Source organism: Wyeomyia smithii, chromosome 2 (assembly GCF_029784165.1).
Source record: "Wyeomyia smithii strain HCP4-BCI-WySm-NY-G18 chromosome 2, ASM2978416v1, whole genome shotgun sequence".
Taxonomy (NCBI): domain Eukaryota; kingdom Metazoa; phylum Arthropoda; class Insecta; order Diptera; family Culicidae; genus Wyeomyia; species Wyeomyia smithii.
In genome coordinates this window covers 129,156,634-129,181,020 of record NC_073695.1, presented here as the reverse complement: position 1 = coordinate 129,181,020, position 24,387 = coordinate 129,156,634, and the positions used below count along the sequence as shown (strand labels likewise).

Sequence of the window (24,387 nt, the reverse complement as noted above, 5' to 3'; positions counted from 1 at the left end):
TCAATGGATACTGAATGCAATTGCTTGCAATCCAGTATCTTTACACTTAGCATCAAGGGGTTTTTAAAACAGCCAACTCCATGACGCAAAATGTCATCGACAGTGAGATTCCCCTCGGTAACCACACCGTCGATTTCTACATCCTTGGCAGGGATGTACACGCGATACTCTCTCGTGAAGAGCTCGTAGCCAGCAATTTCGTTTGCTTGCTTCAAGCTACTCACGACAACTCGCAGTTTGTTCGGCCTCACCTTCGTAATCTCGGTTACGGCCGAAAAATGTTTTGCCAGGTCCTTGCCAATTTGAATAATATTCAATGGCTTCTTTATGGGCCGGAAGTAAACAACGTAGGGACCGCCAGCGGCATCTGGGTAAGCTTTTACCCGTACTTCCGGTACTCTTGGTACAGGACTTGGCAAAGGGGAGGGCACAGGGGAAGGTAGGGGTGAGCTGATGGGAGAAATTTCAATTTCTTCCCCGTTTGTTTCCACTTCCAGGAAAAGTTGCACCTGCATGTCGTCCATTTTGCGGGAGCGTTACGCTCTACCGCACACAAACGATAAATATTCGAATATGGGATCAAATAAAAAAAGGACAGTAATACTAATACTAATAACAATAGTAATAATAATAATAATAATAATAATTATAGTAATAATAATAATAATAACAATAATAATATCAATAATAATATTAATAATATTATTATAACATAGTAATAATATTGATAATAATAGTAAAAATTCTAAAGGTAATACTTCACCGAACGTCTAAGTCACGACCTCACGGCTGATAGTAGGATTAATCGAGCGGCTCCGCAGAACAAACAATGACGATCCAGCTTCGTGTTGTGGCACAGTGGCCGTGTCCTACACGCGACCTTGTAGGTGCCACTTGTAGTTGACTTCCACTCGCTCGATCGTATGATGGTCCGTGCTGCTAGCGGGGTAACAGCGGTGCGGGAGAATTATTCTAGCTGATATATCAGCTGCGTATCGAATCACTGGCGGGGTAGCCTGCCCCTACCAGTGTGCAGATGTTTCTGCCGATATATAACAGGCTATTTTTATCGCGCAGCACAAGAACTAATCGACAAAAAAAACACCCGTACGATAACTCGTGTATTGTTATTCTGTTCATTTGCAATATATAATAAAAATAAACCTGGAATTTTAATGTAGGGTAGGGAAAATATTCTAAACAGCTTTAGGAACCACCTGTGTATTCAGACGAAATACTCGAAATATGTTGGGTTAAACTCAAACAGTAGTATATCAATCTGTTCGCTATCGTTTTCTCTGTCAGAACTTGTTTTCAGATTGTAAAACTAAGCAATCATCAATCAAAATTACCAATCGGGGGACACTATTCCAATCACCCCGAACCTATTTTAGGCAGTTTCCATATGTTTTGCAGGCGTTTTTTTTTTTTCAGCACCCGAAGTGGCTCCTGAATGACTGCAATATAGGTCGATTTGTTTCAATTGTTATTGTTCACCGAATTCTTTGTGATTAACGGTATTTCTTATATTCGTAAGACAGCTAGACAATCAAAGTTTTTGTTTCCATAATAGAAATTGTCGATATTGATCAAAATGCAGGAGTTCGAGGCCTGTTTTCTTAGACTGATTAAAATAGGCGCTGCTGCTTAAGCCGTTCCCTACCCTATACAAGATCAATCGGCAATCATAGAGTTTGCAAATCATAATCATATGAAACATAATTTGCATAACTCAATCATTCATTTATTTTCGGATGGATCAAGAGAAGAGAATTCGGATTAGAAGCAGAGTAGAGCTTTTTTGCTACATGTCATGGTAAAGGTCCAGGTGATGCACTGGAAGGAGTTTGTGAAAAGGATGCAAGAACAATTCACAACAACGGCTTTACGCCTGAGAGAAGTCAAAATAAGATTCGAAGGTTCAGTGCGTCTTGAACTGTCCTACAGATCAGACGTGTTTTCGGTTGCTTGTGGACTGGTATTTGACTGCCTATAGCTCCAAAGTTTGTGTTTTGTCAGTGTGCCTATTAAAGACTACCTGAAAGTTATTTCCCATTAGTCTTTCTCAAGACTACCTACTGTTGAATTTAACATTTGTTTTAACTTTTTTCGTATCACCTGAAATGACTGGACGAAAAAAGAAACAACGCATCGCTGCGGGGAGGAAAAGAGAGGCATCTCTTTCTGACACTTCGAGTGTCTGTAGTGACAATCCTTTTGATATTTTGCCTGAGCAAGAAGCTGGTGAAATGGAAGTTATTAGTAATGAAACTATACAAAATGTAAAATTTTTAAAAAGGAGAAAGTTCCACCTATTGTGGTAACTATCTCTTCTGAATTCAATATTTTCAAAAAGGAACTTTAAACGTTTGTTTCTGAAGTTAAAGTAACCTATCAAACTGGTCGTAGAGGCGAATACCGCTTATTAGCCGATTCTATTAAGGGTCGTAATTGTCTTATTCAGTATTTAACCGAAAAGATGTATACATTTTTTACATATGACACTAAGAGCGCCAAGCCGTTTAAGGTCGTATTGAAAGGTCTCACCAACGATCAAACCATTGATGAGATCAAACTTACTTTAACAGAATTACTTGGCATAGCCCCTACCCAAGTAATTCTAATGAAACAAAAATCACGAGGCGAAAACAGTCAGCGAACTGGAGCACATGCTTTTTATAACGTGCGTGTAAAGTGGGAAGTTTATAGGAAGTTTGGCGGAGGTGAAAAGCATATCACCCAATGCCGTATTTGCCAACGTTATGGCCATGGTTCAAAGTTCTGTAACATGGACCAAAAATGCCTCATTTGTGGAGACTCTTCTCAAAAAAAGGACACATGTCCTGTGAAAGAAAGTAAAAATTTTTGCTGTGCGAATCGTAACGGCAACCATATGTCAAATTTTTACCAATGCCCAGTCCGTTTAGCAATTGTTAAGGCAAGGCAAGGTAAACAAATATCAATTTCCCAGTCAAAACAAACTTCAAAACAAAATTCTCCAAGCGTACCAGTAACGCCCACTTCTTCTACTCCTTTGCATACTCGTTTAACATATGCACAGGTTGCAGGTAGATCGAACATTCTACCGCCTAATGTTGGTAGTTCGAAAATGACCGTTAATATGGGAGGTAAGCAAAACACGGTAATAGATGAGGAAAAAAAAAGCAAAACACGGTGGAAAAAAAATGTACACCTATTACCCCAGCTAATATTGCTACCGAAAATATTTTTTTCTAATGTCACCTGCCTGGGGCCTATTAGGACAGGTAAACTGCCTTTCCTGCAACAGGCAATATTCGAACTCATGAACGCCATGTTGCAGGCAAAATCAATGTTTGAAGCCATTCAAATAGGTACAAATTTTACAATTAAAATCGTTTTTAATTTAAAATTTAGCAATGGTTTTAAATAAACCGATCAAAATTTTAAATTGGAATGCTCGCTCATTGAAGGCCAATGAGAATGAGCTTTTTAATTTTTTAACAGTAAATAATGTGCATATTGCAATTATTACTGAAACATTTTTGAAACCTACCATCACATTAAAATATGATCCCAATTACGTGGTTCATAGATATGATAGGATTCAGGGTTCCGGCGGTGGAGTTGCAATTGTTATTCATCGCCGAATCAAACATCGTGCTCTTCCCCATCTTGAGACGAAAGTTATTGAAACTTTGGGAATTGAAGTTTAAACTGAATTTGGGATTTTATTTATTGCCGCAGCATATTTACCATGCACACGCGAGCACAAAAATTATTTTAAAGGTGATTTGCAAAAACTCACCAGAAATCGTTCGGATTTTTTTTATAATCGGCGATTTTAACGCTGAACATCGATCATGGAATAATTCTCAAAGTAATTCCAATGGCAAAATTTTATTCAATGATTGTTCTTCAGGATACTATTCTATTTTGTCTCCGAATAGTCCTACATGCTTTTCTTCGGTAAGAAACCCATCAACAATTGATTTGGTGTTAACAGATCAAAGTCATGTATGTAGTGATTTGATCACACATGCTGACTTTGATTCTGACCATCTTCCAATAACTTTTTCTTTATCACATGAATCAGTTTTAAACCTATGAGCTCTGTTTTTAATTATAACAAGGCTAATTGGGAAAGATACAAAACTCATATTGAGAGAAAGTTCAATAATGAGCTTGATTTGCAAAACGAAGTGAATATTGATTCCGCTTTGGAAGCATTAAAATGTGCAATTTTTGATGCCAGGAATTATTCTGTTCCAAAGGCTCAAGTGAAATTTGATTCACCAATAATTGACGAAAATCTTCAACTTCTAATTCGTTTGAAAAATGTCCGCAGACGTCAATATCAACGTTCTCGTGACCCTGTTTTTAAAACTATTTATAAAGATGAAAGAGATTAAACATAGATTTACTCTTCTGAGAAATCAAAATTTCGAGGCTAAAGTTGAAAAATTGAAACCATATTCAAAACCCTTTTGGAGGCTGTCGGAGATTCTTAAGAAACCTTCAAAGCCTATTCCAGTTTTAAAAGATGGTGAACGTTTTCTTGTATCCAATGAACAAAAGGCTCAAAGACTTGCTCAACAGTTTGAGAGTGTTCATAACTCAAATTTGAATGTTGTGAGTCCAATTGAAAATGAGTCACACGTCAATTTGATTTAATATCTTCCCAGAATTTTTTACCTGCAGAAACAATTGAAACTAGCTTGAATAAGATTAAATCAATTATTAAAAATTTCAAAAATATGAATGCACCTGGTGACGATGGAATCTTTAATATACTAATCAAACATCTCCCTGAGAGCACAATGGAATTTTTAGTGAACATTTTCAATTGCTACTTCAAAATTGCATTTTATCCCAAATTATGGAAAAATGCAAAAATTACTCCCATTTTAAAACCGGATAGGAATCCAGCTGAAGTTTCAAGTTATCGACCAATCAGTTTGCTTTCATTAAAAAGTAAACTGTTTGAGAGAATTATTCTTAACAGAATGATGTCACACATCAACTAAAATTCAATTTTTGCAGATGAACAGTTTGGATTTCGCCAGTGGCTTTCCACTACTCATCAATTGCTCAGATACGAGCTAACAAATCTGAAGGTTATTCCACTGGAGCTGCTCTTTTAGACATAGAAAAAGCCTTCGACAGTGTTTGGCATAATGGTTTGATTGCGAAATTTTCCAATTTTCCTAATCAAAATTAAAAAAAAAATATCTTACTGATCGAACTCTGCAGGTTGTCTTTCAGAATTCAAAATCTGATAGATTTTCTGTCAGAGCAGGTGTACCTCAAGGTTCAGTCTTGGGTCCAGTCCTGTACAACATATTCACTTCAGATCTTCCTGATTTGCCTCCAGGATGCACAAAGTCATTGTTCTGCGATGACATAAGCATTTCCGTAAAAGGAAAAAGTCTTCGTGTCATATGCAGTCGATTGCAGAAAAGTTCAGATATTTTTTCTTCCTACTCGCAAAAGTGGAAAATCTCTCCCAATGCTTCTAAAACTCAAATGATAATTTTTCCGCATAAGCCTAGGGCTTCTTTCCTCAAGCCAAACAATAATCACGTTGTCAAGATGAATGGGGTTATTTTAAGTTGGTCTGACAAGGTTAAGTACTTGGGACTAATTTACGATAAAAAACTTATTTTCAAAGAGCACATTGAGAGTATACAAGCCAAGTGCATCAAATATACATGATGTTTATATCATCTCATCAACAGGAATTCTAAACTTTGTTTTAAGAACAAACAAATTTTAAGACCAGCAATGCTTTATGCTGTACCGATCTGGTCAAGTTGCTGTTCAACAAGAAAGAAAACGATCCAAAGGATTCAGAATAAAATTCTGAAAATGATTTTGAAGCGTCCTCCTTGGTTTGGTACACTCGAATTACATAGACTTACTGGTGGTGAACCATTAGAAGCTATGTCAAATAAAATTATTAACAATTTTCGACAAAATCAATCTGGTTGCAATTCTCTATTGCTACGATAAGCTCTCTTTATAGCCAATAAGTTAGCAATTAAGTTAGTTATAAGTTTACCTTTCCCTTTCTAACAAGTAGGTTCAAATCCCTACTAACGATAAGTCCTAATTGCGAAAGCAAACAAATCCTAACAATTAAAATTACAAATTTTTAACCACCATTTGTGATTGGACATACATACTCATTACTTACTAATATTTATCATAAATACTTAAGCTACTAACAAATCCCACCCTTAAAAAAAAAGATTCGAAGGTTCGTTATGATTATTTTTTGAGAAAAATTATATTTTTTTTATTAAGTACTGCGACCTTTTTTTTATTTAGTACCTTGTGATATTGAAGAAAATTTTCAATTTCGGGATTGCGAAAATACCCATGGTGGTATTAGATCATTTTGGCTGGTTTCTGTATTCCAGAAACCAGATAATTGGAACCTTGAATTTAGACCTTTTAGGCATTCAACCATTCCTGCAATATCAACCATTTTTGTGAATTTTCGTGTCTCTAGCCACTACCTCATTTTCAGAGACTTAAGGGGTTATATACCTTTTTGGTCGACAAAAGGGAGGGAAGTTTGAATTTTTTTTAAGTGCATAGCACCACTTTCATTGCATCAAAGTGGTATTTTTCTGAAAGTACAGTTTATCAACAACAAGAAAATACGTTTGGTTTTGAGATATACCAATTAATACTGGAGTAATGGCCGTTTCCCCGAAACGCTATTTTTTTGCAGAGGCTTGCGGTGATCCTCAGCGGATCAACCGAAATCAAAAAACTCATATTGTTTCATTAGTTTAGAAGTGTGCCGGGTCCTTGAACGATCGCTTTTATGAGTATTTTGTTTTCAGTGCAAACGGGAACGTTTTTCTCAAAAAATGCACGTTTTGAGCGCAAAAAATTTCATTAAACAAATTTTTGCGGCAAAATGTAACTGTATGTTTCAAAAAGCGATCGTTCAAGGACCGGAGAATTTTAAAACGAAAATTAAAAAAAAAAGATGAAGGAAATCGGTTCAGTAGTTTTCCCCGCAATCAGGATCACGGCAAAGTCATTTTCCGGAAAACACTATTCCGAGATAATCGCGTGTAAAGTTTCAAGTTTAGCTTATGCGGCCGTGGCGCGGTGCGTTGCAAATCGCTCTAACTTTCTTCCTATTGCTCATATCTTATCATAATGTTCTCAAGATGTTGTATTTGAAGATAATGTAATAAAAATATTTCCGGTTTTTTGAAAACTCAAAAGGTATATAACCCCTTAATTAACTAAAGTTCATAAGAATGGTTGAGTAGCTATAATCTTTCTTTTCCCGGTTTGAGCTTTTGGAATGCATTGTTTTTTTCATTTTGTCGACCAGTGTAATCCACGAGGCTGTCCAATTATCTGGATATCGGTAATCGCGAGTTTGAAACCGCCTGGGTGAGGAAACCATTTTTCAAGCCCAAAGCAAGCATAAGACAAATAAAAACGGTACCAAAAATAGCAAACATTTGCTCCGCCTAATACCTGCTTAAGTCACACCTTACCAAGATTCTGCACCTTTGTCTGCCGATGATATGATCTGCACAGTAGTCTAACCATGAATGATCATTGATTCAAAACGCTAAAACACTGTACTAGGGTAACGGGGGTATTTTGGCCAGCTTTAGGATGTGGTTGTGCAATTTATTGAAGAAACCTTTCTTTTTTCACAACAAATAACGGTTTAATCATACCACTGTATAATACTAAATGTCTGTTTTGGAATAAATCGTTCAACAATGCAATTTATTGCAAAAATAACCTAAAATTATCAAAATTTCTACGGAGTGTTAAAAACATATTTTGGACCACCAAGTCACTATTTTGGCCAGCCAACAAAACTGATTTTGGCCCACCTCTTTGTTTTGAACCGTGCGAGGGAAAGTATTTTATATTATGTTAATTTTTAATCTAGATAATGATCGAGCTTTTTAGAGTAGAAATAGTGGAAATGTGGAATACATCCGTAATCTACGTGGACAATCAAGACGAGGGGGAGTAGTTTGGATTTTAGCACGATTGCTTAAAGAATTTGCAAAAAGAGAATCTAAAATTGCCAGAAATCTGTGCCTATAAAACTATTAACCGAAATTTTTTTGAATCTTTGCTTCTGGAGAAACAACCATAATTTAAATTTAACAAATTATAACAGTCTTTGAATTCAGTTTAGTTCAGTTTCTTATTTCCTCGTTGCTGTTTTTGCTTATCTGTTCTTTTGTTCCTCAATTTCTGTGCGATTCTACATTCGCGTTTCCTCTTTCGTTCATCACCCTTTCTTTGCTTCTCTCCAGCTGCCTTTTTCTCCTCTTGAAGTGCCTTATGATATTGAAGTCGTCGACCTGAGGTCAGAACAACAGGTCTTCTACGTTTGTATTTCATGTTGCCTTTTCGATGTGGTGTTTCCGAAGACTCCAAAAACTCGGAGAGCAGGCTACTGTGATGCTGAGAATCATCGTGCGAATAACGAACATAATCAATCGGTACAGAGTTGGTGTCCTTGGCGTAGAATTCGGCTAACTTTTCATCGTTTGGTTGATTTGAACCTACCGCAGCTGTATCGATTTAATTTTGAAGGAATAAGGAACTCAGAGGCTCGAGCAGCTCAAAAACCCGAGAAAGTATCAAGTCGTACTGCGAATCAAAATCGACATCATTGGTTCTATACCTCTCTCGACGATTGGGCCCCATCAAATGCAGAACTTCTTCAGCTTTCAAACGGAATACCTGAATTGTTTCTACCAAATTAGAAACAGCTGATGGTTTCACATCGGAATGGTCATTTGATGTATATAGCTGACCGTTTCCATCCGTGGTTTCATCTACCGAATTTACAGCTGCATTTCCAACATCAGGCGGAGACTGGTTACAGCTTTCACCAGCTGAACTTGCAACTCTCATGGGTTCCTGTGTTTTTTTACGACCAAGACATTTAGAATAAATGACTCTGTTCTCGTCAAATGGAAACAAACCGCAGCATTTGGATCCGTTTTCTATTACCTTTTTGTCGCTGTCCTTCAGTGCCTCCTGAAGGAGCAGGAAAAAAATTTTCGGTCTTCAAATATTTGTTGGGGTTTGGCATTTTCAATGAGTCAACAACACGTATCCATGCAGCCTTCAACGGTTCAAAAACCGCTACGTCGATTGACTGGAGAATTCTTGTACCGTTCGCGTACAGACAGACGAGATGGATTCCGAGTCTTCGGCATTCATCAGCTGTTTCCCAAGCGGTGTAAGGAGAGTGACCGTCTACGTAATAGACAGCCGATTGTGCATCATCTTTAACCAGTTGTGGATGAAGGATATTTTTAACGTATTTCAGAAAACATGCCGCGGTCATCCATCCCGAGTCTGTTTTTCCTATACCCCAATCTGCGGGTACGCACCAAATAACATCCAAAGGAAATTTCTTGTACCGTAAAACAACCATTGGGGGTTACAACATTCCAGCAGCAGAGCAGGTAAACATAACTATTATGTTTTTTTTAGCAGGAACTTGATCAACTCTGTACACATTCTTTTCCCCTCGCAAGGCGATCACCTTATCTGCAGATGGGTCAAGATAGAAACTGGATTCATCGCCATTCAGCACACACTTTGCCTTTCGTAGAAGATGATCAATACTATCCTCCACGGCCATTCCATAAACTTCCCGGAACCAATTCCTCAAATCCTGCTCAACAACATTGGCACTTGCGCTGGTGACACTTTCCGCCTTCCGAGTTGCAAGATCTTTGTGCCGCTTCATAAAACTTATAAACCACGAATCACCTGGATAGAAATGAAATAAGTAAGAATCATAAAAAATGGAAAAATCGTTGAATTCGGTCAACTTACTTGGCCTACCGGTTTTGAAGTTGCCCTTTTCGGGATTCTGTTCGATATAGCTTAAAACTCTGCTCATCACACGGTACTTTGTAACCGGAAGTCCCTTCCGGGCCATTTTTTTAATCCTGCATCTCTGCATCCGCTTCTAAAGCAGTAGGTGGTCCTGTTTTGATGCACATTTCGATCGAGGGACTCGGTTCCGTTAGCAGCGCTACGGACAGAGGCTCCTTGGCCAATTTCGTGTAAACACCTGTTCACGTCAGCTTCAGAATACCTCTTCTGCCGTGGAGGTTTTACAACTTTAGGCATCTGAAATCAAAAGGATCAGGCTTAAAGCAGTTTTGTAGACATTTGCAGCAAGTTTCATAGCGTTCATGAGCAATAAAATTAAAGGTAATTACTAGGTAATTATTACCTGTAAATTACCAGCTGCTGCTTTGTCCAACACGAACCGACCGTATGGTAAATAAAAACCTGTCAATGCTTGGTTAGGTGGCATCAATGAAATATATACAGGTACGGAAAAAACGGTTTAGTTGTGCTAGTGTAGTGCGAAATTTTGTCGGATTGATTTCGGAGGTTTTTTTATGCCTTTATGAAAGGTTCAAGTAACCCGCATGTAAAAAAAAATTGTTATCACTCGCTTGTTCATGGACATCTACTGCACAACCCAAAACCATGTGTTGTTTGCATATATTCCGCTGCTTAACAGCTCTATATATTTTCTTCTGCCGTGCCTGTACATATTGTATATAATCATTGAGTTGGCATGACCAAAATATGTTCGCTCTCAATGAGCTCGATCATATTCTGGCCATGCTTTAAATTACCACTTAAATAATTTTTTTCGCTTGTAAGAGTATACAAACTATTTCTGTTATTAGCATATTGATGATATTACAATATTCAATTGTTTGAAAAGTATACATAATGGTTACATTAGCTCTTCGAAGTAAGCTTGAATTTTACCTCTTTCTCTTGACTTTGGATCGAATCAGGTATGAATGTTCATATGTGTGATTTAATTTAAAAACTAATGCTATCTGGAGACAATGTTTTCTGAAAACAATGATAAAAAACCTAAATTAATCCACCTAGCGGTCAGACTCAGCCTTTCTCGTTCAAACTTGTTATTTGTAAAAATAGATTTAAATGAATGCTTAAATTCAATATTGGGTTTCATTGTTTGGGTTCAAAAATATTGATGTTGTAATTGGAGTATAAAATATGAAATTTGACGTAATGTTAGTGCTTAAGAAATAGCGAAATAGAAGGAATGACTCTTAATTTCGAACAATTTAATCATGAGCGATACCGGAAACGTTCAGATAGTATTTGGTTTTTCTTTGAAAAAAACGCATGAAAATTACAAAGCTGTATGAAATCTTTATTTGAGCCGATAATTTGGTTTATGCCATTTACTTTCTAAAGATAATTTCATTCAAATGTTGGCCACGGCTACGTTTTAAATGGTTCATACGAAAAGTCCAATCTTGGGTCACTTTTTCGAGCATTTCGGCTGGTATCTCGCGAATAACGCGTGTAATGTTGTCATTCAAGGCTGGAATTGTTGTTAGCTTATCCGCATAGACAAAAGTCTTAACGTAGCCCCACAAAAAATAATCTAGCGGTGTTAAGCCGCATGCTCTAGGCGGCCAATTCACCGGTCCATTTCGTGAGATGAATTGCTCACCGAACTCATTCCGCAATATGACCATTGATTCGCGCGATGTGTGGCACGTTGCACCGTCTTCCTGAAATCATATGTGCACAAGACCCAGCTCTTCCATTTCCGGCAAAAAAAAATCAGAAATCATCGCGCGATAGCGAGCGCCATTGACCGTAACGTTGCGATTTTGATCATCTTTGAAGAAGTACGGACCAATGATGCCTCCAGCGTGTAAACCGCACCAAACCGTGCATTTTTCTGGGTGCATTGGCGATTCTTGTATTGCCTCTGGTTGCTCTTCGATCCGAATGCGGCAATTTTGCTTATTAACATACTCATTTAACCAGAAATGAGCTTCGTCACTGAACACAATTTTTCGGTAAAAATGCTCGAAAAACATTTTTCACAGAGGACGCATTTTGGTAATAAAATTTGATTATTTGTAAGCGTTGTTCAGGCGTAAGTCTGTTCATAGTGAAATGGCAAACCAAACTGAGTACATTAGACTTTGATAGCTGTCAGAATTCCCGTGTGAACTGTCAAATCTGAATACACGAAAAACCGAATAGCAAAAATATCACCCTTTATATTGATCAAAGCAGGTATGGCAGCTCGGCAAGGTAATGGTTTGGCAGGCCATTTGTGAATGTGGGAAAATATCTCGTCCATTCATCACAAATGACACAATGAATGGCAAGCAGCTTGGCGCTCTAAGGTTGCAAAGGTGGAAAACTATACTTCGGCCATCTGCAACGCAACTACAGACATGCGAAAATCGGACAGTCAAGCAGCACTACTAGCACTTAAGTCCGTCAAATGCGATTCCAAACTTGTTTGGAACCCCCGAGCTGTTTCTGGATACGTCCATTTCCGCTATCAAAAGCGAACTACAACTTGGGAAAGGCTAGAAATAGTATCCCAATGGACACAGGCACAGGGTTGTAGACAAGCTAAACAGTTTATCTATCCGAACCTTGGAACCGCCAGAAAGCTACTTAGTCTAAATCGTAGTGACCTACGGCTAATCACGGGACTCCTTACCGGACACTGTCCCGCTTTTCACATTTAAAGAAAATCGGTGTAGTGTTGAACGACACCTGCCGATTCTGCAAATCTGAACCAGAGAGTTCAGAGCATTTGCTTTGCTTTTGCTTCCTCTAGGTACAACTTCTTAGGAAGTTACCTTTTAACTCCATACCAAGTGTGGAGTTCTAATCCCAAACAGGTAATTAGTTTCATCAACTATGTTGTACCTAATTGGGGTACAGGTTTACAACAAAACAGCTCTACTCCATCAATGAGTACGAGCAATCCGTAACCTGTGCTCAGCAATCGGGGTCCGCCACAAAAGACAATCAACAAGAATGTCGCAGTGGCATTTCAGTACCCAGTGCCCTTCAGGCATACATTAGTAAAAAAAGCAGGTATAGATTTGAATAGTCTTTGAATTTATTTTTTTTTCCAAAACTTTTGAACCACATATCAAATTGATATGAAGTTCGTTATTTGTAAGTTTGAGAAATGACTCGTTTGTATGACACTAGTTATGTTCAAATAAGTCGTGTAACAATTGAGATAATAGACTTTCGTTGTTTTACAAATTAAAACATAACGGTTGCTTAAGTTTGATCACAATCAAATAAAAAGGTATAGGGCAGCCAAACTTTGAAACCAACTGTTCAATCATAATTCATCAGTTAACCCTTAACTAGCCCGTTCATCTGATATCAATATTGTTCAAATCGGTTGTGTAGTTTCTAAAATGATGAAGTTTCGTGATTTTCACATTTCGATACATTACAAACGAAGTTACAGTCCGATTACAGCAAAATTCAATAAGGTGTTATGAGGCAGCTAGACCTTTCATTTGACACTAATTTTGTAGAAATCGGGTCATCCATTTCTGAGAAAAGTGAGTGAGTTTATGTAGTTTTCGGAATATGTTTCTTTTCATAGCTGGATTTCACATTTTTAAATATAACAGGCAAAGTAATAATCCGTAATAATTTGCAAAAAAATGAATAGGGTCTTATGGGGCAACAAGGCCTTCCATATGACACTGATTTTATAAAAATCGGTCCAGCCATCTCTGAGAAACATGAGTGAGATTAAATAATCTACAGAAAACGTTTCTTTCCATAACTTCTGAACCACAAGTTCAATCTTCATAAAATTAAAAAGTTAAGGGTTTTTTAGGTAGGCCATTCATTTGAAATTAATTTTGTTCAAATCGGTTGTGTAGTTTCTAAGATATTGATGTTTCGTAATTTTTACATTTTGATACATAACCTCTAAGTTAAAAATCCGATTACAATAAAATTCAATAGAGTCTTATGGGGCCACTAGACCTTTCATTTGCAATTAATTTCATTGAAATCGGTCCAGCCATCTCTGAGAAAATCGAGTGAGATTGGGAGAGCGTTACACACACACTCACATGCACACACATACACACACACACACCCATATACAGAAAATGCACAGCTCGTCGAACTGAGTCGAATGATGTACGACATTCGGCCATTTTGAGCACTTTTATACCTTTAGTTTTTGCAGTGATTGTTATACCTTTCTAGGAGAAAGGCAAAAACGCTTCGAAGGTATCTTATTTCAATGTTGCATACAAAGATCCCCAATTTTCATTAAATTTATCATAAAAAATGCGTAAAATGTTTCCAGGTGGGCCAATATATGTAGGTGGGCCAAAATACCCCCGTTACCATAGTGTCAAGAACCCAAGAGTGTTTTTGTGGCCCCATTTCCTACAAGCTACGGCTAAGGAAACAGCAGTATGTTGTGTAGTATTTTCTACAGTTGAAATTTTCACACAGTTGAAATTTTTACACAAGAAGATTTGTGTTTAATTAAATGTCAGTTCATCTGTTATCTTTGCGATTTTCTTATTAAAATTCTTTGATATAGCTCTATGGGTTATGTGGGGTCTACTATGTGGTCATCTAGTGGCTTTCAAAGCCCCAAAATCATGGCCCAATAAATTTCTCATTAACGTTTGGGGTGGATTTAGTGTGATCTTCGTCGCATCATATACAGCTAATATCGCTGCGTTAATAGCTGGCTTATTTTTCCACAACGAAGCAGGCAGCTACAACGGTCCGGTAAAGTCTATAATATAAACAGTATAGTTGAAAAAACAAAATTGTTTTATATCTTATAGCTATTAAAACAACGTATTGGTGCACCTATTGCAACGGCAACAGAATACTATGTACAGCAAAGTGATAAAATGCTATGGGAACATATGAAAAAATACCAACTGCAAAATATTGTAGAAGGAATCAACAGATTGAAGTAAGTATATATATATATATATATATATATATATATATATATATATATATATATATATATATATATATATATATATATATATATATATATATATATATATATATATATATATATATATATATATAATATAATATATATATATATATATATATATATATATATATATATATATATATATATATATATATATATATATATATATATGTATATATATATATATACATATAAATATATATATATATATATATATATATATATATATATATATATATATATATATATATATATATATATATATATATATATATATATATATATATATATATAGATATATATATACATATATATATATATATATATATATATATATATATATATATATATATATATATATATATATATATATATATATATATATATATATATATACATATATATATATATATATATATATATATATATATATATATATATATATATATATATATATATATATATATATATATATATATATACATATATATATATATATATATATATACATATATATATATATATATATATATATATATATATATATATATATATATATATGTATATATGTATATGTATATATGTATATATATATATATATATATATATATATATATATATATATATATATATATATATATATATATATATATATATATATATATATATATATATATATATATATATATATATATATATGTATATATATATATATATATATATATATATATATATATATATATATATATATATATATATATATATATATATATATATATATATATATATATATATATATATATATATATATATATATATATATAAATATATATATATATGTATATATGTATATTTGTAGAGCATTTCGGCTTTCAGGTTGCCCAAACGTGATTTTTGAAAAAATGATTTTTTTCAGTCACAAACCCACTCTTTTGCACTTTTTTCAATTCTGTTCGATTCCTAAATTTTTCCATATATTTTTTTATTTTTGTGGGGTTTGTTTTTAAATATTTTGCAAGGTTCAGTTCAGAATAAAGTAAGATAACAGCTCTCAGGGCATCTGAATAACAAGTCATGGCATTTTTGGATTCATTTTGTTTTTCTCTGTTATCTAAATATTCAATATCATGCTATAGGATTTGGCTTACTTGATAACAAGGCATCACATCATGTTATCGTTTTGTTGTTTAACTTTACTCGGGTCAGCATTGCATTGAGTTTTTTGACTCCCAGAGCGCATTAAACATCACAAAAAAATTAATTTTTCTAAAAATTTTTAGATAAAACCCTACAACACACAAATAAAAAGAAATCCTGATCAAGAACTGAAATTTCCTTGCAAAGCGGGATTTACGACGAAAGTTTACATGCAAAAAGATATCAATCTTATCGGGGAGCTGAGATATCTATATCATTTTTCGAGAATTTATATGAAAGTTTATCCACGGAGTTCTGAAATCACCCAAAATATGTCCGCAAATATGTCAGGTTTTTTACGCGGGGAATAGGTTCCTAATGTGTATGGGACCTCGTAAAAAAATTGAGTTGAAAAATAACGTAGAAAACCGTCCCAAAACGTTTGAACTTTGACTATATATGATAGTGGTCATTCTGGAACCAACATACAATGTTATAAATTTTCAGTATTAACACCAAAAATGTGAATTCTTTTAATAACTGACATATGATTACTTGTGTCCTAAAACGAAAAACGTGATTGGAATGAAGTCAATACCTTGTGGTAGAAAAATGCAACCTGCGTAAAAAAACCTAACTTTTTATGGATAGTCCCTAATGAAAACTTGTTTGATTTGGAATCGTTCAAAAACTAAGAGTATTTAAATAAAACACGTCCCAATTTTGATACATTTTTTCAACTGTCATTTTTCATCTAGCAAAAATTTTGCAAAGATGTTCTTATGGGCTGAACATATCATTTTGTATAATGTCTTTGGCAAAATTTTTGACAGTGAATTTCAGCATAGGATCACACCAAAATATTGAAAAACAACACAAACATATAATAACAACAAAACTAAAATATCTTTGAAAAATCACCTTTAAACCAGATTTTTTCCACAAAAATTACATATTGCTGGTGAATTAATCATAGTTAACTAATCTGGAGATATTAAGTTTAAAATATTAGAGTTTATCAAAATAACAATTTTTTTTTTAATTTGTTTACAGAGTTTGTTTTTTGTGAAGGACGAAATTAATATCTACAACTTTGTCAAAGACTGTTTATTAATACAACAAACGGTGTTGGCTCTAAAAACATTTTTAACATTATTCGGCACTCGGCCTAGTCAATTCATGCAACAAATTTCAAGCAAGATAAATGGACTCTTTTCAATGGAAGTTTGCGTTAGTATGGGTAAAAATGTGTGGGCCACATACACACTCACCCACCCATATTAATTGTTTTATGTAATCCCTCTCAGGCATTTTCCAGATATTCTGTGTGAGTTCCTTGCCATTAACGGCCCATTAGAGAACGTCTATTAATTACGTAACGCAAATAATTATCTTCTTCGGCCCCCCTTCCATCTATGTAACTATTTTTCGGACCATTAATTTTTTATATGAGTTGTCAAACTTTCAAACCCCCTCTTTGGGCGTTATGTAATAATTGGACGTTCCATTACATGTTTATTTGAAAATTTACGATTACGGAAATTATTTAAAAATCTTGCTTCGGTTTTACGCACAATTCGATTTTACGCACATTTCAAAAACGAGATTGACCCGGCAAACTTCGTACCGCCGCCTTGAGTCTTATTGATTGTTGTATTGCAAAAACCGAAATATTTTACTGCTGCTAAAAAAAACATACCCAAGATATGTTTTAGCTCTGATTTGTTTTTTGTTTTTTTTTTTTTCAATCCAGCGCTCGTAAAATTCTGAGTTTTTATTTGATTGAACATTATGAAGCACCTTTCGATCATAATCAAATCATTTCAATACATGTCTGGAAATAAACAGTCATTCTTTCAAATATTCTGAAGGAAATTATTACGTTATTATTCAATTATTCAAAAGCTTGGCTTAATGCAAATATAGTAATACCCTTCTGCCTGGCCAATCTCACTGGATTATATAAAAGGTTCAGAATTCTAAATAATTCAAGCTTAAAATTCGGAATATACGAAACATGTAAAAGTGGTCAAGGCGGTCCTAGCCACTAAATTCTAAATATTCCACAATGTCGGGGTCCGAGCCACGTGAACATGCGACATAGATCCATGTGAGAAGCATGAATACTCGGAGTTTATGTCACAAATTTTCAGTCCTTGGGTTTTATCAATAGTCATCGCGAATGCGCGACGCACGGGAAATTTCAGACGTTTGAAATTAAACGGCAAATCGGTAGGAGTAATTGGGATACGCGGGATTATTACGACTTCTCCTTTGTAGTTTCCTGTCAGAATTGTCGCTTCAAGGACATTTGCCATCGGGTAGTGGCAGCAATGCATCTGTTCGGTGGTAAATTTGACCTAGAATCTATAAAGTTGTAGTTTTTGAAAATATTTGATTAGCATTTTTCTCGCAATTGAGTGTTTAAGTTATTATACTTTATTTTTCTTTTGTTCAAGACTCCTTTAAAGACTATGGAAACTAAGTGTGTAGCTGACGATTCTGAGATATATGGGGTGTCGAACGTCGGCGCATTTCGAGCTCGTCTCGTTTTTAACCGTGAACTGAAAAATGAACTGAACTATTTGTTTTCCATTAGCACTGGACTGTGATATCATAGGATTGATGTGTGTTACCATATGTGTCTAGTTCGGAACTAACTTTTATTAAGTTAACTTGAAATAAAGAAACTTATACTCTACACAACTTATTTTCTACACAGGGTATGTAATTCACACACAACGTTAGGTTGCTAGTCATGAGTTTTGAAGTTGTATTGAAGTGTTCAAGCTGAGCTCACCAATCACGCATAACACTCATAGGTGTTGGTAAACTCCATAACGCACGCCGCTTTCGAACGCGCATCGCGACAACAGCGCGACAGCAGCGCGAGGAAGGTCGCCGTAAAACAAAACAAACAGAACTAGGCCATCTGGCAATATTGTTGCTGTTCGAGTGGTATGCTTGTTCTTGGCCTGCATTCTTTGCTAAGCGGAAAAGAAACAAGCCCAAATGTTGAAAGTTGATATTTGATATTGAGAACACAACAAGGAACCAAGTGCAGTAAACACTTGACTTGTTGTGTTAATGGAAAAGAAGGTCTAGCGGTTCTGTAAAATAAGATTTCACAGTCCGTAAATTAAGTACCAGTATTGTAAAGATCTAGGATACATTTTTAAGCGAGGGAATGTAAAGACGTGGGAATATTTTACCACATCTCACCCTTCAAAAAAAAAATTACTGCGCGCAAGAAAGTAATTTTTCAATAAATTGTTGTCAACAGTTAGATAGAAATTGGAAAAAAATTGACCCATGCAGCTTCCTTTATAATCTTGATAAATTGAATCATTTTTATAGTGGTAATCCTTTCTTTTGGTATTAGGCTTTAATAATCCTGTTTTTGTGAACTACCATTTGTTTTTGAGTAGCTGTGTTTTTGATCGTGCAATTTGGTTCTTATATCTCAATGATGTCAAAAGGACCTATATAAATTGGATCAAGCTTCCGTCTATTTTCGTTAGTTATATAGACTAGATCTCCTATTTTTACGTGAATCGGATTTGTTTCGTTGTTTAATGTTATTTGTCTGTGCTCTTTTTTATTCACGAGGTTTTGGTGCGCTAACATGTTGGTATTTTGTAATCTAAATCTCAACTCATTGTAACAATCTTCTAAATTGTAAATTGATTCAACATGTGGTTTGTTTGTTTCTAAATCTTGTGGTAGTACAGCTTTTCGTCCGAATATCAATTCATACGGTGTGTAATTGTGTTCCACGTGAGGTGTTGTATTGAACGTTAATGAATAGAATTTTATCCATTCATCCCAGTCAGATGGTGTACATTGGTAGATACTCGTTCAAGCATCTATGTTTTCACTCCAAAGCACCTATTGACTCTGGATGGTATGGGGTTGAAAACGTTTGTTTAATTTCTAAAAGCTTACATACCTGATCAAGAACTTCGTTTTTATATTCAGTTCCTTGATCTGTACGTAGTTCCATAAAATTACCATATATTAAGATAAAATTTTCGACAAGTGCTTTTGCAATCACCGCTGCTTCTTTTGTTGGAATGGGTATGAGAACAATATATTTCGTTAAGTTGCATTGAATTGTAAGTATGTATCTATTGCCATTATTTGTTCTTGTAAAAGGTCCAACGGTGTCTGCAGAAAGTACTTCGAATGGTTTAGAAGGTGTTGTCGTCACAACAGTCGCTTCCTTTGTATGTCTTCTAACCTTATTGATTTTGAATTTTTCGCAATTTCTAACGAAATTACTTATATCGTTTTTCATATTATTCCATTTGTAATATTCTCTTAGCTTTAAATATAACCGGCAGGGCTCCTGATTCCTGCATTGAATCTTCATTCGCTTCGTGAACCGTTCGCTGTGGACTAATGTCAATGAAACACGAACGCATACTTCATCGGGCGCGTACATGTGTTCGGATGAACTGATACGATCGATTCGTGTCTTTCCCTTTTCCTGCTGTTTCTCATTATTTGCCGATTGGATACGGTTCAAAATCACATCGATGCAACTCAGTAAACATTTGTATCGGTTCACCGTGGCATTGATAGATTCATCATGGCAAATAAAATCGGGACGAAGACAAAATAGCATTCGCATCGAATCGTTCACTGAAGCTTACCAGACTTTCTGAGCTTGTTCGTACATTTGCTGGTGCTATGAGACAATAGGCCGTATGAGTTAGGCCGAAAATATACTGGCGCGTCTTGCACTGCGGAGACGGTTCGCCTTGCCGTGGGTTAGCTGTACATTAACCTGCGGCAGGGCTTTACTTAGGGCTGTACATTAGCCTACGGCGCTAGTATGTTCACGGCCTTAAAGCGTTGGCTTTATTCGCCGCTGCAAATACTACGAGACAAGCAGGACAAACTTTTTTGTTCATACGGCCGGGATAAAAAAAGCTTTTATTTTTGTATCTTTGTCGTGAAGATTCAATAAAACAGCGAGCATAGTTTCTTAAGAAAACAATTAATGTTGGAAATCATACAAAATTTAGTTGAATTTATTATGATTGACGACGGGGAACATATTGTTCATATTTTTCTCGGTTTTTGAAGATACATGGCAGCGCCGTGTTAGTTGTAAATTAATTAATTGTAAATTGATACAACTAATCATTTGCTTAATTTGCGAGGTCTGTCTCATTTATCTAGAATTTTAAAAAATATTCCAATCCAAATAACCAAATTTTTTAAATAACCGAACAGTTAGTTTGCTTACTAATAATTCTTGTACTCGGTAAATATGGTTACATAAATATTTAAAAATTATTTTTTAATCGATGTTTGCAATATACGGTAAATAATTAAATTGTAGCTTTAACCCTCTAGTGCCCAAATTAATTTTCATACGGACTTCGAAAAAATCACTTTGAAACTTTATAAACATTTTTAAGTATTGATTGAAACTTTTCAGAGGTTCAACTGAAGACCGTCTAAAGGCGGCACTGGGTACTAGAGGGTTAATTTATCTATCTTGGAGATGAAAAAACGAATTTGCAACCATCAGATTTTATTTAAAAGGTATAGCGCTTTTTTCAAAGTGTTCTCATTGCTCGGAGGTGGTTTTTCTTAGTTTTATTTTCGGGGTGAAAAATGCGATACAGCGAAATAATCTTTTGCATACGCTTAAAGATAGGTTTGGGCATAGGAAAATGAATGTTGATTAAGAAAAAACGCAAAATGGCATATTTTAACAATCTTGTGTGCAGGGTTGGCGTGCATAAATAAACTAAGGTTGCTTCATAGGCGTTTTTTTAACGCGGGTTTTTTACGCGAATTCCGAAATTTACGCGGTTTTTTTACGCGACACGTATCCCTCGCGTAAAAAGCGACTTTAGTGTATACAACAATTACTTAAGTTATTTATACAAATTTACATTTGTTGCAAACCCGATCAGAAAGAAAAAAACAAAAATGTAACAGAAGTTGTTAGTTTGTTACGGGAAAAACCTTCCAGGCTGTGTTTTCAGTTTGGTCCCGTTAGGTGTTAAAATAACAGAAATTATAACAGAAATGATTCTACTAGTATCAAACACATATTAAAATTTGTTACTAACATATTAGCTTTCTAACAAAATAAGATAGTATATAATACAATATAATAACAAACATTGTTAGAAACAACAGGTTTTGATAAAAACGAAAAGTTAGTAATACTTGTTTCAGAGCTACTTCATTACACGTTTTGTTATTGTAACTCATTCAGATTCAATTTTGTAGTCAAAATTATATGGAAAAATACAAAATTGTATCAAAATATGTTATTTGTATCTCACGTTGATAGAATTTTGTAATGTTTCAGTTGTGCTCTTCTGACCGGGAAGACAAATAATTTTACCACAGTTGAGAAAAAAATATTTCAACGTTCAATACTTCTATTGCTACATAGTAGCAATAGCATAGTAGACAGACAGATATTCACAATGATTATGAATTGCATGATTACGAAATTGTGAATATGTCCGCCATTTTGTATGTTTCTTTTGTCGATATTTTTTTCTTAACTCTTAAGTTACGTTTAAATAAATACAAATGATTGTTTCTTTGTGTCGCTTGAAAACATCTCAAAAATACTACAAGGTATACAGCCCTAAAGGTTGTATGAAATGGTGACGTAGGACTAAATATATAATATATGCTAAACTAAATATTATTATATGCTGCGCTAAACTGTTCATAGGTAACACTACCGTTTATTTTTGATAGTCGTTATTTTAAAACTAACGATGCATGAATACATGAAAATTTTACACTAGTAGTAGTTGCGAAAATTCTCATAACTCTTATCTTCAAGCATCTATAGTTCTGAAAAGAACCGATTCCATAATATTCAGTTAGAAATTCGTGCTACAGAACGCTGATAATCGCACCATGAATATTTTGTTGGCCGCGCATAAAATTTGCTCTCCGCTGTGCCCTCCAGTAGCTGTGTTAGCAAAATATCCTGCATCGAACGATGGTAAGTGTTGCTGCCGTATGCAAAATAAAGGTGTAACATAGTCCCGCAGTGCCTGGAAGTTGACTCGTATGCAGCTCTCGTTTCTCAATGTCGCAAAGCTTTAACAGCTGCACTGCTCTCGCTTATGTGTAACAAACTAAACTGAAGCTAAATTTTCTACACGCAGTCTTTTGTATCGAGCTCAGCGTAGATTTTTACCATTAAGGCGTGGCCACGAAGCTTATAGAAAGAAAGAGAAACAAACCAACACATCTTCAATACTACTGAGTGATTTTCATAAGCATCAAAAGAAAGTTTTTGCTTTCCCGATGCGAAAATCACTCTGGTTCTTATATTTACTAATTTTCGTTGCTGATATTTGACTGATAACGGTGTTCGAGTGAACACAAACAGACAATTAAACCGGAAAATTACTCAATTTAGCAGTGAAAATTCTTTTTTTTTAAACTCTAATATTTATTTAGGCCCAACCGCGAAGCATAACGGGGTCGAATATCTTTTGGAGTAGGGAAAAGCCAGCTTGAGTAGAGCCTGTATCCCGACTGCTCCTCCTCAAACAGGCATAAAAACCCTCTTATCTTTTCTTTTTCAAAAATACAATTTAAAAATACATGTCATTTAAGCCTACGACTAACATTAACATCAAAGTTTTTCTCTTTATAACTAAATACTAATCCTTACTACTATTCGTTGAGGGTGATGGTTCCTTATCTCTTTGAAATCAAAACTTATATCTAAGTTCGGTGGATCATGTCTCTCAAAAAGAAGCGATGATTCATGTTTCTATAAAAAAGATGAACGAAAGAAAGAAGAAAAAAAAACAGAATTAGTGTGAAACTTTTTAAGATTGTTGTGTTGGGAGAAATTAGGAGAGAAAGCATAGAGATAATCAAATTCGATACTTGATATCTCTTAAAAAGTCGTAAATGGGTATTACAAGCGCGGGGTTGCGGCTAGCAAGCACATCCCGTACTTGCATTGTAAACGTCACTTTCTGTTTCCGGAGAGAATCTATAAGCTTGGCCCTTGCTCTGTGGTACTTAGGGCATACGAAGACTATGTGGTCAATATCTTCGTACCCTCCACATTCGCACAGATTACTATCGACTAAGTTTATTCGATAGAGGTGTGCGTTTGCAACATAGTGATTGGACATTAGGCGCGAAATAACTCGAATGAAATCACGAGTTAAATCTAACCCTTTGAACCAAGCTTTTGTAGACACTTTGGGCGAGATCGAGTGCATCCATCGCCCAAGGTCGTCTTTATCCCACTTTTCCTGCCAGTTTTCCAGAGCCAGTTGTCGGGGCAGATGAAAATACTCGGTATAGGTGATCGGTCTATCAAATATCTCTCCTTCTATGGCACCCCTTTTTGCTAATAAATCAGCTTCTTCATTGCCTGGGATTGAGCAATG

The 24,387-nt window shown here is 35.2% G+C and overlaps 3 protein-coding genes across 5 annotated transcripts in view; 2 read left to right on the top strand and 1 right to left on the bottom strand.

The window, feature by feature from the left end:
* The window catches only part of LOC129725406 (glutamate receptor ionotropic, NMDA 3A-like), a 167,796-nt gene that overhangs the window by 81,321 nt on the left and 62,088 nt on the right, over nucleotides 1-24,387 (top strand). For all 3 annotated transcript variants that reach the window (XM_055681221.1, XM_055681222.1, XM_055681219.1), the window contains exons 4-5: nucleotides 14,420-14,613; nucleotides 14,673-14,806. In XM_055681221.1, the coding sequence (XP_055537196.1) occupies nucleotides 14,420-14,613; nucleotides 14,673-14,806 (328 nt within the window). The remainder of the gene's footprint in view (nucleotides 1-14,419; nucleotides 14,614-14,672; nucleotides 14,807-24,387) is intronic.
* Nucleotides 435-14,413, top strand: LOC129725407 (uncharacterized). The gene is made up of 2 exons (XM_055681223.1): nucleotides 435-9,461; nucleotides 9,534-14,413. Exon 1 carries the CDS (start codon nucleotides 2,480-2,482, stop codon nucleotides 3,410-3,412), a length of 933 nt encoding a protein of 310 aa, XP_055537198.1. The 5' UTR covers nucleotides 435-2,479; the 3' UTR covers nucleotides 3,413-9,461; nucleotides 9,534-14,413.
* On the bottom strand, nucleotides 7,892-10,127 carry LOC129725409 (uncharacterized). The gene is made up of 2 exons (XM_055681225.1): nucleotides 9,838-10,127; nucleotides 7,892-9,771 (listed from the first exon to the last, which is right to left on the bottom strand). Exons 1-2 carry the CDS (start codon nucleotides 9,965-9,967, stop codon nucleotides 9,437-9,439), a joined length of 465 nt encoding a protein of 154 aa, XP_055537200.1. The 5' UTR covers nucleotides 9,968-10,127; the 3' UTR covers nucleotides 7,892-9,436.